The sequence below is a fragment of the Phyllobates terribilis genome, unplaced genomic scaffold (assembly GCF_046119375.1).
Source record: "Phyllobates terribilis strain yellow unplaced genomic scaffold, ASM4611937v1 Scaffold_2__4_contigs__length_985480577, whole genome shotgun sequence".
In the NCBI taxonomy this organism is placed as follows: Eukaryota; Metazoa; Chordata; class Amphibia; order Anura; family Dendrobatidae; genus Phyllobates; species Phyllobates terribilis.
This window is the reverse complement of record NW_027362762.1, coordinates 106,773,433-106,786,826: the sequence shown is the minus strand read 5'-3', so window position 1 is coordinate 106,786,826 and position 13,394 is coordinate 106,773,433. Positions and strand designations below refer to the sequence as shown.

Genomic DNA, 13,394 nt, shown 5'->3' with positions numbered 1-13,394 from the left:
GAGGGAGAGTGCAGCCAGGAGGGCTGACAGGGAGCTGTGGCTCCGGCTGGGCCCAGCTCCTGGGCCATGCCAGAAGTAGAGACAGAAAGAGAAGCAGCTATGGGAAGGAACATCAGGAGCTCTGTGGGAGCAGTGTTACAAGGAGTCAGGGGCTGGCAGCTGCAGAGCTCGCCCTGACTGAGAAGATTTCTTACCGGACCCGGAGTCCGAGGCTGTGGGGACTAATCCTTACCCAGCAGCAGAATCCGTCAGGCAGGGGATTTCAGGTCCTCTGGCCAAGAAACCCGAAGGCACGGTCACACGCATGGGACCAGCACCGCCGTCATGGAGCGGAAGCTACTAGAAGGCCCCGAGTCACCGGCCATACGGGTGAGCACCACACGGTACACTCAGGGACGTGGGCTACTTATACCCGCCTCTAGCAAGGTAGCCAGAAGAGTACAGTTAGTTTGGGAGGCCTACAACTCCGCCTGGCCAGGGGAGATCCCATCTGCTCAAGGACTGACCAGGCCCCAATTGCTAGCCAGTACTCCGGGAGGGTCTATCTTTGTCACCAGTAAAGACCCTGAACTACACCGTACCGTCTCCGAGTGGTTCCTGCTACCCCCATCATCCACGTCGGCTGCCCTGAGGCCATACCCCTCCCGTTGGGGGTTATACCATCCCCGCTGCACCATCCTTCCACCGGCCTCAGCGGTCTGCCCTGCAGCGGCAGCTCCAAAGCTGCATTCAACGGGTGGCGTAGTCATCCAACATCTACCGCTGATACAGCGCCGCTCAGTTTGACTCCCTGGGCACGGACCGGATCACCGCCACGAGACTACAACCCTCAAGAGATCCGGCTCCGGGTAAGCTCCCGCGTGCGCAACGCAGCGCGACACAGGCCCAGGGGCGCGTCAACTTTTGGCGTAGTCGGCAGGATCTCGTGCCCGCAACCACCGGGTACTGCGTGCCTGAAAAAGACTGTTCAAACTTACCTGTGGTGAAGATTCCCGCCATCCGGCGCCATCTTCCGCTTCCTTCCCGCCATCGGTGGAGTTTTCCCGCCATCCGGCGCCATCTTCAGCCTTCTTCCCGCCATACGTGGAGTTTTCCCGCCATTGGACGCCATCTTGAGGACGCCGCGTGGGAAGAAGAGGGGCGTGGACTCCGAAAGCGCACGAGAACTGAAGCCCCGCCTCACGTCCGGACGTTGCGTAAGGTCCTGGAAGGAGCCCAGCAGACGCCGACGTCACAGGAGCGCGACGGAAGGTCCTCAACCCTGACGATCCACTGCGGAGCCGCGGCCTACGGAAGAGGATCATCGCAAGGTAGGCCACGGTCCACTAGGGGGGAGAAGGATGCCGGATACGGAGGAGAGCTTCACCGCTTCAACCCCCGCCAGGGCCACCGCTGTTGCGGTCATGCCTTTCACCATGCCCTATATCCCGGGGGCAGCCTGGCTACCCCAGTACTCAGGGGAGTCACATACCCTGCATGACTTTAGAGAAAAGCTGGATAGCCTCTTCCAGGTGTACCCCCTCACAGAGGAGCAAAAAGTGAGCACCCTGGTGGCCCAATTAACCGGGGCAGCCCAAAGGGAGGTAAAGTCCTGGCCACCTGGGAGGAGGACTGTCGCAGAGATACTAACCCAGCTAACCGAGGAGGAGCTGCAGTACTACCAATACGAGGAAAGCCAAGAGGACCCGGACGGGTCTGAGGACTACCCTCAGGAGGGAGCACAAAGAGGACATAGCTACTGAAGGGAAGTAGCGTGAATAAAGAGCTGTAAATAGTTACCCGTAAGGGTACAAGGACTGCTGCTAATTAAAATATGGTCCCCGTTGGGATTAGTGAATTGTTCCCCATGTGCCCCTATCTTAAACCAGGCTGAGGACTGTGAGCAGCCGTTCCTTATCCCCACTGGCCGAGGACTGAGAGCGGCCATATCCTGTAAATAATTATGTGTTTCTAGTAATTTATGGGAGTCTTTGGTGGATTTACCGGGAATCCTTTGTACATGGTTGGAGCGTAACCCAGGAATGGACTAAAGACTGTTAAGGACTCGGGGCAGGACAGACCCCTACCTGGTTACGTCTCCCTGTTTTGGTGAAATGGACACCTTGCTTTTCTTCAAAACTGCACCCGGTTGCGGACACGCCGTAATCATCTTTATGTGTTTTTCTTATTGTATTATTATTGTTTATACCTTGTTATGTTTTTCTAAAAATATGTTTAGTCCCGGAGTACTAAATTTCACTAGGGGGGAATGTGGCACCCCAGGGGTCTGGTTTCCACAGTAACGGCAATGTTATGTCTGAGAGCAGGTGGGAGGTCTCTTGGTCAGGAATCCTATGCATGCCACACCTCCTGCCCAGTCCTGGGAGGGGAAGAACTTCCCCTATATAAACCTGGGGCTGAGGCAGGGTTAGGGAGTTCAGAGGGAGAGTGCAACCAGGAGGGCTGACAGGGAGCTGTGGCTCCGGCTGGGCCCAGCTCCTGGGCCATGCCAGAAGTAGAGACAGAGAAGAGAAGCAGCTATGGGAAGGAACATCAGGAGCTCTGTGGGAGCAGTGTTACAAGGAGTCAGGGGCTGGCAGCTGCAGAGCTCGCCCTGACTGAGAAGATTTCTTACCGCACCCGGAGTCCGAGGCTGTGGGGACTAATCCTTACCCAGCAGCAGAATCCGTCAGGCAGGGGATTTCAGGTCCTCTGGCCAAGAAACCCGAAGGCACGGTCACACGCATGGGACCAGCACCGCCGTCGTGGAGTGGAAGCTACTAGAAGGCCCCGAGTCACCGGCCATACGGGTGAGCACCACACGGTACACTCAGGGACGTGGGCTACTTATACCCGCCTCTAGCAAGGTAGCCAGAAGAGTACAGTTAGTTTGGGAGGCCTACAACTCCGCCTGGCCAGGGGAGATCCCATCTGCTCAAGGACTGACCAGGCCCCAATTGCTAGCCAGTACTCCGGGAGGGTCTATCTTTGTCGCCAGTAAAGACCCTGAACTACACCGTACTGTCTCCGAGTGGTTCCTGCTACCCCCATCATCCACGTCGGCTGCCCTGAGGCCATACCCCTCCCATTGGGGGTTATACCATCCCCGCTGCACCATCCTTCCACCGGCCTCAGCGGTCTGCCCTGCAGCGGCAGCTCCAAAGCTGCATTCAACGGGTGGCGTAGTCATCCAACATCTACCGCTGATACAGCGCCGCTCAGTTTGACTCCCTGGGCACGGACCGGATCACCGCCACGAGACTACAACCCTCAAGAGATCCGGCTCCGGGTAAGCTCCCGCGTGCGCAACGCAGCGCGACACAGGCCCAGGGGCGCGTCAATTAGCTCCGGACACTAACTGTCCGGTACGAACCCCGAACATTTAAGTTCAGGTTCGCTCATCAGTACTTATGATAACTTATGATAAAATCATGATTATAAGACGCTTTGCAGTGGGATAAAACACTTTCTAAACCTACTTTGTACTTTGGTAGCAAAAGCAAAAAATTAAAAAAAGAGTCAGATCACCCACCAGAAGATCTAAAGCGCGAAAGTTTGTAGCGCCAAAGAGAAAAATGTAGAAAAGGAAAAAATACACCAATGACTAAAGACTGTTGTCTGAAATGCGTTTGCGAAATTATCCTGGTCTGGGAATTACAACTTTTTTATCCATATTTCAATAAATTTGTGTTTTTAACTGAGGATCTTGACGCTGGATTTCTTCCTTTTCTATTTTGTACTTTAGTCATGCAATGCCTCTAACCTGATAACTAAACTGAACCAAGGAGTTTAAGGCTTATTTCTATGGTGGATTCATTGATGATATGAAATGTCGGTATAGCGATGGCACTATTTCGTAAGGGATTACCGGATGGTTTCACACTTCCAACATTCACGGTCCAAGAACAGACTACAATGTCAAGACCCACTGCTGGTCTCCTTAACCCAAAAGGCTCATAGGCTTACAGTATATGAGGTTGTTGATTTTAGGTTGGGTAACGATTAGTGATGAGAGAGAGTGCTCGTTTAACCCTTTCACTGCGCACGCTCAGGTGCTTTCCGAGTATCTTCGGCGTGCTCGTATATTATGTTCGAGTCCCTGCGTCTGCATGATTTATGGCTGTTAGACAGCTTCAACACATGCATGGATTGCCTGTTTGTTAGGGAATCCTCACATGTGTTTAGGCTGTGTATTGCCATAAATCATGCAGACGCAGGGACTCCAACATAATATACGAGTATGCTGAAGACAGTCGGAAAGCACCCGAGCATGCTCGGTGAAAGGGTTAAATGAGCACGCTCGCTCATCACTATTAACGATGTGGAAATATGGAAAGCGCTCAGTCAGCAACGTTCACAATCACATCAGATCCGGACTTCGGTAACAGCGCCTGCTTCATGATCTTCTGAATCTAAAAGACTGATCAACTTTGCTGCCATCTTCTATTTAATACTTTGCTCCTAATAATTGCATTTCTCAGTATTACATCCTTTATCTTGCAGGTCACAGTTCTGGCTCCAAGTTAAAAGCGCCTGTATTAAATATAAAGGGAAAAGAGTTAGTAGTACGAGTCGGCCAGCCAATACATCTTACATGCAGGTAAGACGGGTTCTGTCAGCGGTTTTATTGTAGGGCTGACGTAGACTACGGTCCCGTGGCACAGTCCATAATGCAGCCCCAGATTTATGGTGAAAAGTTGCCATTACCACAATGCCTCATGAGCACCTTAAAAGTTTCCCTGTTGGAAAAACATTGCAAACACCCAATCGTGACGGAATATTTGCAAGTTTTATAAAGTCACTTGCTAATTTCTTTGCTATTGAGGTGGCCAGTGGTAATAATCACAGCTGACTTTTTGTCACGTTATCTTTCAGGTTGATAGATATTTTTTTTTTCTAAAATCAAATGCATATTTGTTTTCTATCTTTTGTTTTTACAGAGGCGATCAAACGGTTTTCTGGAAATTCCCAGCTGCTTCCAGGAAAGAAAGTAAAAGGTTCCATATAAGCGATAATTTATGCCAGGGAAGCCCCAAGATGGCGTGCAGCAGGAACGTCACGCTGCACAGAGCCCAGCTGAGCGACACTGGCTTCTACACTTGTCAGTATGAATACTTTACCTCATCCAAGAACCCGTCTGGTATCTATATATTTATTTCAGGTAAATCTCAGCTGCTCATGATTATTATTATTTTTTTTTGTATTTTTGGTCTTCATTTTGTTTTAGGCCACGTTCACACATTGAATATTTGGTGAGGTTTTTTACCTCAGTATGTGTAAGCCAAAACCAGGAGGAGTGGAACAATCAGAGGAAAAGTATAATAGAAACCACTTCTGTATTTTTCACCCACTCCTGGTTTTGGCTTACACATACTGAGGTAAAAAAGTCACCAAATACTCAATGTGTGAATGTGGCCTTAAAACATTGTTTGTAAAAGTCACCTGTAAATATGGATTCCACTTCATTCCTTGTCTGTAGGCCAAATATGGCAATCCCATACAGAATGAATAGAGCCATAGTGCTCCCAAAAAAGCAGGCGTGTAACATAGGAGAGAGGGGTCCTCATGGCAAAGATCAAAATGGGCCTCCCATTAATGTGATGTTTTTTGTCTACTCAGGACATAAGAATCCATTTTGTTTCATGACCCTCGGTCCAATTCCCAAAACGCATCTTTTCTGGAGAATATTTTCTCACAACCCGTAAGTAAGGAGGATTGGACAAATCTCTGCCCCCTCTCACCAAGGGCACCAAAAGGGTGGTCTTCCTTAATACTGCCCTTGTGTATGACCACCCAGGGGCGGATACAAACAAAAGATGGCCCCTTTGCAAAACAATGCATGGGCCCTTTGCAGTCCAATAGTTCTTCTATGACTGAAGCTCCTTGCTGTTTTGGAGCTGGTAGTGGCCCCCTTACCTATTGGACCCCTGTGCAGCTGTCCATGCCGCACTAATAATATGTCCGCCCCTGTGACCACCACTATTGTTCAGTTGGTTTTCCAATAGCTCCATAAATTGCCGTCATATCACTGAATAACTAGTCGTTGACCTTCCGTCAATAGCCAAATTGGTTGCGCGGAATAGACTGTTAGAACCTGTCAATATACAGGAGTTCTAGGGACATTGTATTGTGATTTTAGGTGCAGTTGTATTTTGACTAATTTGTATTTTTTATAAATTTTTATGCAAAAATTGTGAAAATAATCTACTATAAAATGCTGTAAACTGCAGTGAGTTTACCCTGAATTATCTTATTATATCATCTGGATAGGATAGGCTACCACCGTTGATTGTTTAAGGTCAGATCCATAAAGCTCACGGAGTTCTGTGCATGGATAAACATTGAAAAGGTTGGGACAATACAGCTGGAGCGTCTCAGACCCCTTGTTCCGATTTCCTGGAGATTGGTCCTCATTAAGGCCCTGAGGCCATGTTCACACGTTCAGTATTTTACATCAGTATTTGTAAGCCAAAACCAGGTGAGGAACAATCAAAGGAAAAGTATAAAAGTAACACGTCACCCACTCCTGGTTTTGGCTAACAAATATTGATGTAAAATACTGACCAAATACTGAACGTGTGAATGTGGCCTAAGGATGATGGTTTTTTCTATGTCGGCACGTGAGCAAAACACAGCCAGCCTCCTTCATTGTCACAGATGATCATTATACAGGGAAGGGGGCTGGCTTTGCCATTGAAATAATCAGTCAGCCAGTGCTCTGGTCATATGCGGGTGCAGGAAATTATGTCCTGTGTGGAACACTGGTCTGGAAGTGAAGTAGCTATCCAACGATGAGGGCACCTGGCCTATGTAAACTAAAATAGTAAGTTATATAGCTAGCAATTCAATTTCTATTTAAAACTCATTTATGTATTTTTTGGTATAGTTGAGGTAGACCGGGACTTTTGAGTCTCCATAAAAAAAACACTTCCTGGTTAAAAGTCTCCTCAAATATGCAGGACATGAGATACAGAAAAATAAAATAATAGGATTTAAAATAAAAAAAAAAATCTCAAAATTCCATTCTTTTCACATTTTTTACAAACATGGCATTCCTCCCTTTTCCAAACTATTGTTTCCTTGTTGGCCTGCCGTTGTCTAAATTACAGTGCTTGGCTGAACTTTTGTACCCCTGTCTCATCCTCTGGAACTCCCAACTTCCTGTGGGCCAGACAGCCCCTTTGACAGTGTCTTTGGACCAGGAAGTAACAAACTGGGGAGGATAAGTGTGTCAGATGTTATCCAAATGGCTTATATCAACTTAGCACAAGCCCAAATTGTGATGGACCTAAGGTAAAACTGGATTTAAATATATTCTTGGAAAATGACATTGGCTTCAATGATTTGGCTGTTGGAGTGGAAGGATGCAGATTCTTCACTTCTTCGTGTTTGATGGCGCCAACGGTTCCTGCAATAATAATGTATCTCAAGGTCTTCTGTCTGTATCTGAAGGAAATTATACGTTCCTCTATTAGGAGACGCAGGACAAGAAATGTAACGTCTTATAATGTGAGCTCCTTCGACAATATTGTCCTCCTTAGAACTGCAATAGCCTAATGCAGACTGTTGTAGAACAGTTGAGAATTTGCTGACAGTTCTGCTTTGAAGCCAGAAGAAATAAAAAATCCCTGTTGGCAGCCCTGTGCTTTTGCCGAATTACACTGACTGCCGACAGGAGCAATTCTCTGAATTACATTAATGCTGATTACTCCGTTTTGAAAAATGGAGATTTTTCAACTTGATAATTTTCAGGTATTTTTATTATTAGAGGTTTTGTGATTTAAAGAGAATGTGTCACCAGGTCAAAAGTGTCCAGTTTTTGTTCTTATTTTACTCCCACTGTTCCCCAGAGTAACCTGTTTTTATTTTTTTTTTAATTCCGTCGTACGGTTCCAGAGATATGGACCTTTTTATTTGGCACTATTTTTAAGGGTCTTTACCAAGGAGGTGATGCTCACAGGATTCTTTGGGGGCGTGTCTGCATTATTACCCTGTGAGCCACGCCTTCTTTGCAAAGACCATAAAAATCAAAACTAAATGAAAAAGACCATCTCTCTGAAACCGTATGGCGGATTTCTAAAAAACAAAAAACACCATACTTAGCGGACCAGTGGGAATAAAATAAGATCCAAAACTGGACACTTTTGACCTAGTGACAGGTTCTCTTTAAGTTCCATCATCCCAATGAATTAGTGATCAGCTAGAGATCTGGTAAATAAGTCTCCTAGAGATCAATTATTTTCACTGGGGGTTTCTGTAGAAGGTAACCTATTTCTCTTGTATGTAATATACGGATGTGTTGACTCCTCCATAGTGAAAGTTTCTCTTTGTAGTAGCTCTCTGCTTTGTCTAATAGAGGTGGTCATGAGCAAGGGTTACCTGCTATGACAGTCATATTTCCGAAGAAGATATTTGGACAGGGGTTGTTTATGATCCTCTAAGACCCACAAGCATGAAAATATCCACAAGGCTATACATTGCATTGCCTATTGAAAGTATGTACTCATTGGGCACATAGACCAGAGGAGGAGAACCTTGAGGCTACATCACCTTTTCGCATCTCATGGAACAATTTCCATGGATGACCTGAATTTTCTATTTAAATTTGAGTCATATTTTATTGAGTCAGAGTAAAACTTGATTGAAACATTAAAGTAAATGACTTTTTAATATCAAATGATAAGTCTAAGTCTTAAACAAAGCGTTTATGACTTGCGAGACTATGTGGTCTTTATAAGATCTGGCAGCAGCGAGTGGTGACATTATGTCTACAGAACAGCTATTTGTACACCTTCTCGTGTTATCTATGGTAGAATACAGGAAATTGCTCTATAACACTTACACAGTTTGGAATTGTTATATTAATTTCATGACATGAATGGCCGCGTCCCTCTGGGAGAGGTAGTAATCATTTCTACAGATGATTAAAAGTATAGAACTATTGACCTCTCCGCACATCTACCCTACCTTGGAAAATAAGTTTGTTTTTCAATGGTCCTCCACAAGTCCTTCAGCGTCCTTAAAATAGGAGGAAATCATTGTTGGCACAAGCCTATTATAATAATATAGATACCATGGTTACTGTTTCAGAAATAATCCACTTACACTATGACTACAACTTCCTTTGCGTGGAGTATGGGACTAAATATTAATATTTCCAGAGGTTTCATCTAGTAGGACTCCAGCAGAATGACCAACACTGGGAACTACTGGTTGTCCAAGTCTGCCAAATGCACTGATGGTATGATTAGCACTGGGACCTTGCAATTTTTAGGGTCCTAAATTGGAGTCCAACAATGTTAAAGGTGTTGTACTACAATAGAAAATTGCAGTTAAAGGGGTTGTCCAGTCAGGATATATTGATGATCTATCCTTAGGATAGGATATCATGATCTGATCAGTGGGGTCCCACATCCGGCACCACCTCCGATCAGCTGTTATTAGCTCTGGCAACTAAGAGCATACACATTGAAGAGAGCTGCGCATGTGCAGCTCCTTTCAGTTTTTATACCTAGCCGCCGATGAGGGTGCTGGGTGTTGGACCTCCACCGATCTGATCGATTACCTATTCTAACGATAGAGTATCAGTATAGTCTGACTCACCAACCCCTTTAAATGTGCTTAAATTGGTATCTTATGTAACTTACTAATATACTTCCAGCCTAAGGGGTGCCCTGATCTTCAGCTACAAGCTAAGGTGTGGTCTCTGGTCCCAACAAGTCCTCTCCCAGTTTGAGCCAGAATTGTCAACCACAAAGTGGAAAAGGGCCCGCCAGAACTTGTGAATAGACAACCTGCACAACCCTTTTAGAATCGGCATAAAGGATGAATTTTCTGTGATTTATCATGTTTTTCTTGGACTCCCTTGAAATTGGTCACAGATTCTATGATAGTGCTTGGTCATTGGGAAATTAATGATGCCCTTTGGGATTTGGGTACAAATTGAGTGGATTCTCCATACAATGGCTTCTTAGCCTTTTACATTTGAGGCCTCACCAGTCAAGACCATGTGATGTGTGGACTCATTAGTGGTCAAGAACCATGCCAACATTTATAGCATTGGTACATTTGAAGGAGCATATGATCACCCCCCAGCTGCACCTCAACAACAATTAGGTGGTGCCTCACCAGTAAGACCCCCTAATAGTCCGAGATGTGTGGCTCTGAGGTAATAAATAATAGTTTGGTTACTTCGAGGACTGCTTTGCAAAAGTTAATTTTGCTGTTTACTAATGGATCGTGTAACCAGTCCTTGCTGAAAAATAATTAAAGGAGAAGTCCAATCAAAGTTTCTCGCATAAAAAAAACTATTTATAAAAGATCAGTCAAGGTTTTGTAATGCCTAAAATCACTATTTTTCAGAAGTCACTAAAATAGAATAGTTTAAGTCTGAACTTCCTCTCTGCTGTTACTGGGCAATTTCCTCTCTTTGTTTTAAGGTTCGGATGAGCTGATATCAGTCACCAATCAGCTTAGCTTTTGAGAGGGTGTGCGCTCATCGCCCTTGTCTATTGACCAATCAGAGGACGGCTGCATTTTACTATTCTCTGTAGTATTGGACTGAACTTGATGACTTTCTTCTCTCGGTTGAGAAGTCACCTTTGCAATAGGATCAGTTCTAGATTTCCTCGCCAGGAACTTTTTTTGTTTTCTGTTACGCTACTCTTTGTGTTAAGATGTACATTTTATATACATGTGTTCTCTTAATTATACTATCCATTGTAGTGATGATATACAGATGCCAATACTTAACTCTTTAAAAACAGTGTCCACCATTAACGACCTGTATCCTTTGATGTGGCAGAAGAAGGGCTTTTGTGCCCCCTCAAGCTAAAGATCCCTTAAAAGAAATAGGATCATGAATTTTTCTCTTAGGCATCAGAAAAAAAACAACCATTGGTTTATAGCTGACTATTATATAATTCTCTTATTGCATTCATCATCATTTTAATGATTATTTTACAGACGACCACACTGCATTCGTAGACACACATGACCGAGAACCCCAAATAATTACCATAACTGAAGGAGAGAGGCTGGTTATTCCTTGCCGGGTTACGTCACCAAATATCACCGTCACATTAAAACAGGTACTGTATAATATGGAAACACTTGTATTTCAAAAATCTCTAAAAATTTAATGTAAAAAAGTTTTCCGACAAATGAAAAAGATCAATATTGTATTCCAAATGTAAACTAGGCAAACATATGAATATATTTTCATTTTCTAAATTGCACAAGTAGTCTGATTTCAGTTCATAGACCACTTTCCTTGACAGTTGTGATTTCTCTTTATCTGCATCGTCCATAACGAAGAAGGGGGCTAGATGACTGTCTCGATTCATTAGCTAATCCACTCCCGTTTTCTGCTTCTGCATCAGCCATGATGGAAAAAGGGGCTGGCTTAGCAAATGAACTGAACCTAACAGCCAGCCTCCTTCATCATGGCTGCCACAAAGAAGGGCATAGAAGTTCTGTCGGTGTTGAAGCTTCACAGCTTACAAAAGAAGCTCCTATTTCTGGAAAATGTGACAGTGGACTGAAATTGGGCCATAAGTGCAGTTTAGAAAATTAACCAATTCAAGACAAAGCAAACATCATCCCTTTCATTTTTTTGCCAGAAGTTTAAACTTTTTTTATGCAACCTCACATTGTGCAAAAATTTGATGACATTTCAATGCTTTTGAGGCCAGAATTCTGCTTTGATGAATCAGGCCCATTAACTTGTGTGCCCCTTTCCTTAACATTTATTTTTATGTGTTGTACATATGATTTGGACTGACGGTGTTTTTTTTATTTTGTTTATTTCTTTTTGTTGCTTTTTTTTTTATTCATTTATTTTTTCATTTACGTCACACATTGTAAGGTCATGAAACATTTAAATACATTTTCATTGTTGCTGATTTCCCCTGTAACTTGGGGTGAAGTATTAACTCTAGTTACAGGGAAAATTCAGCCTCTTGCTTGCACCTCAGAGTAGATCGAACATCCCGCGATCACGTGATCGATTGGACAGGAGGCGAACAATCGCTTTTTCATTTATATGTGGACCAACCCCATGTTTTAATTGATTGGGTGATCTGAAAGAAGTTAAAGTATTTTAGCAAGTTTATTAATGTTACGTGAAAAAAACAGTTAACCTTTTCTGGAATTGTACAATCTTTTAAACTTTTTGCAGATAGCTGGTGATATCAGGGATAAGATGATTTTTTGGTATCTGAAGACAAAGATTTTTATAATCTACCTGTTAGAAAAACAGTTTTTTATTGGTTGGATCTTTTAGATAAGTTTGGAAAAATGTATGCATTTTGCCGCACTAATAGGAGTTTGTCAGATATATTCTCCAAGTTTATCTTCAAGGATGATTTCATTGTTCTCTAAGTTTTGAAGTAGGATGAAAATGTTATTCACAGACATTAAATCAGTCCACGGATGTTAGATCCTGACAGAACATTTTCATTTGTCACAGACTTGTCAAGTCACCTATAGTTCAAAGACTCTGAACATCCTTTCAATTTTTTGCTTATGTAAAGTAATTATGAATTGCATGGAAATACATTTTAGTTAAAATGGGTCTAAAATTTTTGCTTTAATTAATTTTTTGAGATTTTTTTTTATTTGGTTATTTTTTCTGATGATGATTTCTAAATCCCCTAAATTAAAAAGATTTTGCCCCCCCCTGCTGCCACTACTAGTGGGAGATCTAGAGCTCACTGAATATGACTAATGTGTTTTGAACTAAAAAGTGTAAAAAGTTTATAGTGTTCCTGAGCTCCCCCTAGAGGCGGCAGCACACAGACAAAATTTTACATGTAACTGAATGTGTATAGGGAAGATTTTGATCTGTATTAGAAATATGGAGCCCCGGCCACTATAGAGAAATCTGATCTAATTAGTCTAATTAACTTACTATTTTCAGGTTGGTAGCTAACTTGCAACAGAATCTCGATGCCTTGTAAATGTGGGATTGATGGGTGTTTGATCACAAGTTGGTGACCCACCAGGCACTTAGCACCCTTTTGTGCATTCTAATAATTCTCTGACTGAAAGCATATTTGTAACCAGATTTGCCAGTACAAACTTAAATAGATATCTTCGACCTGATGAGGCTGTGGTATTTACTTTGAATATCGTGGTCAAAATGGCTGTATAATTCTTTATAAAAGTTTAACTCAATATCTGCCCTTCCAGCCTGATGGGCAACTCCTCAGTGTTCCTCCTCCCTGTTGAGATCGCACACTGATCAGTACCATCTGCAGCTGTTAGGCTGGTTGAGTGGACACTTAAAGTGGTTGTCTGGCCTTAGACTTCAAGTCTGCAGTTACTCTATGACTGCAGACTTGTGAATTTTCACGTCACTTGCACTGTTCGCTGTAAGGATTCTCCGATGCCAGCACCGGGAGTGGTGTTCCAGT

General features: G+C 43.7%; 1 protein-coding gene across 1 annotated transcript in view; it reads left to right on the top strand.

Annotated features, from left to right (window-relative positions):
* FLT1 (fms related receptor tyrosine kinase 1) overlaps positions 1-13,394 on the top strand; it is a 77,315-nt gene that overhangs the window by 22,183 nt on the left and 41,738 nt on the right. The window contains exons 2-4 of the mRNA XM_073662478.1: positions 4,483-4,579; positions 4,920-5,140; positions 10,945-11,069. Coding sequence (XP_073518579.1) covers positions 4,483-4,579; positions 4,920-5,140; positions 10,945-11,069 — 443 coding nt within the window. The remainder of the gene's footprint in view (positions 1-4,482; positions 4,580-4,919; positions 5,141-10,944; positions 11,070-13,394) is intronic.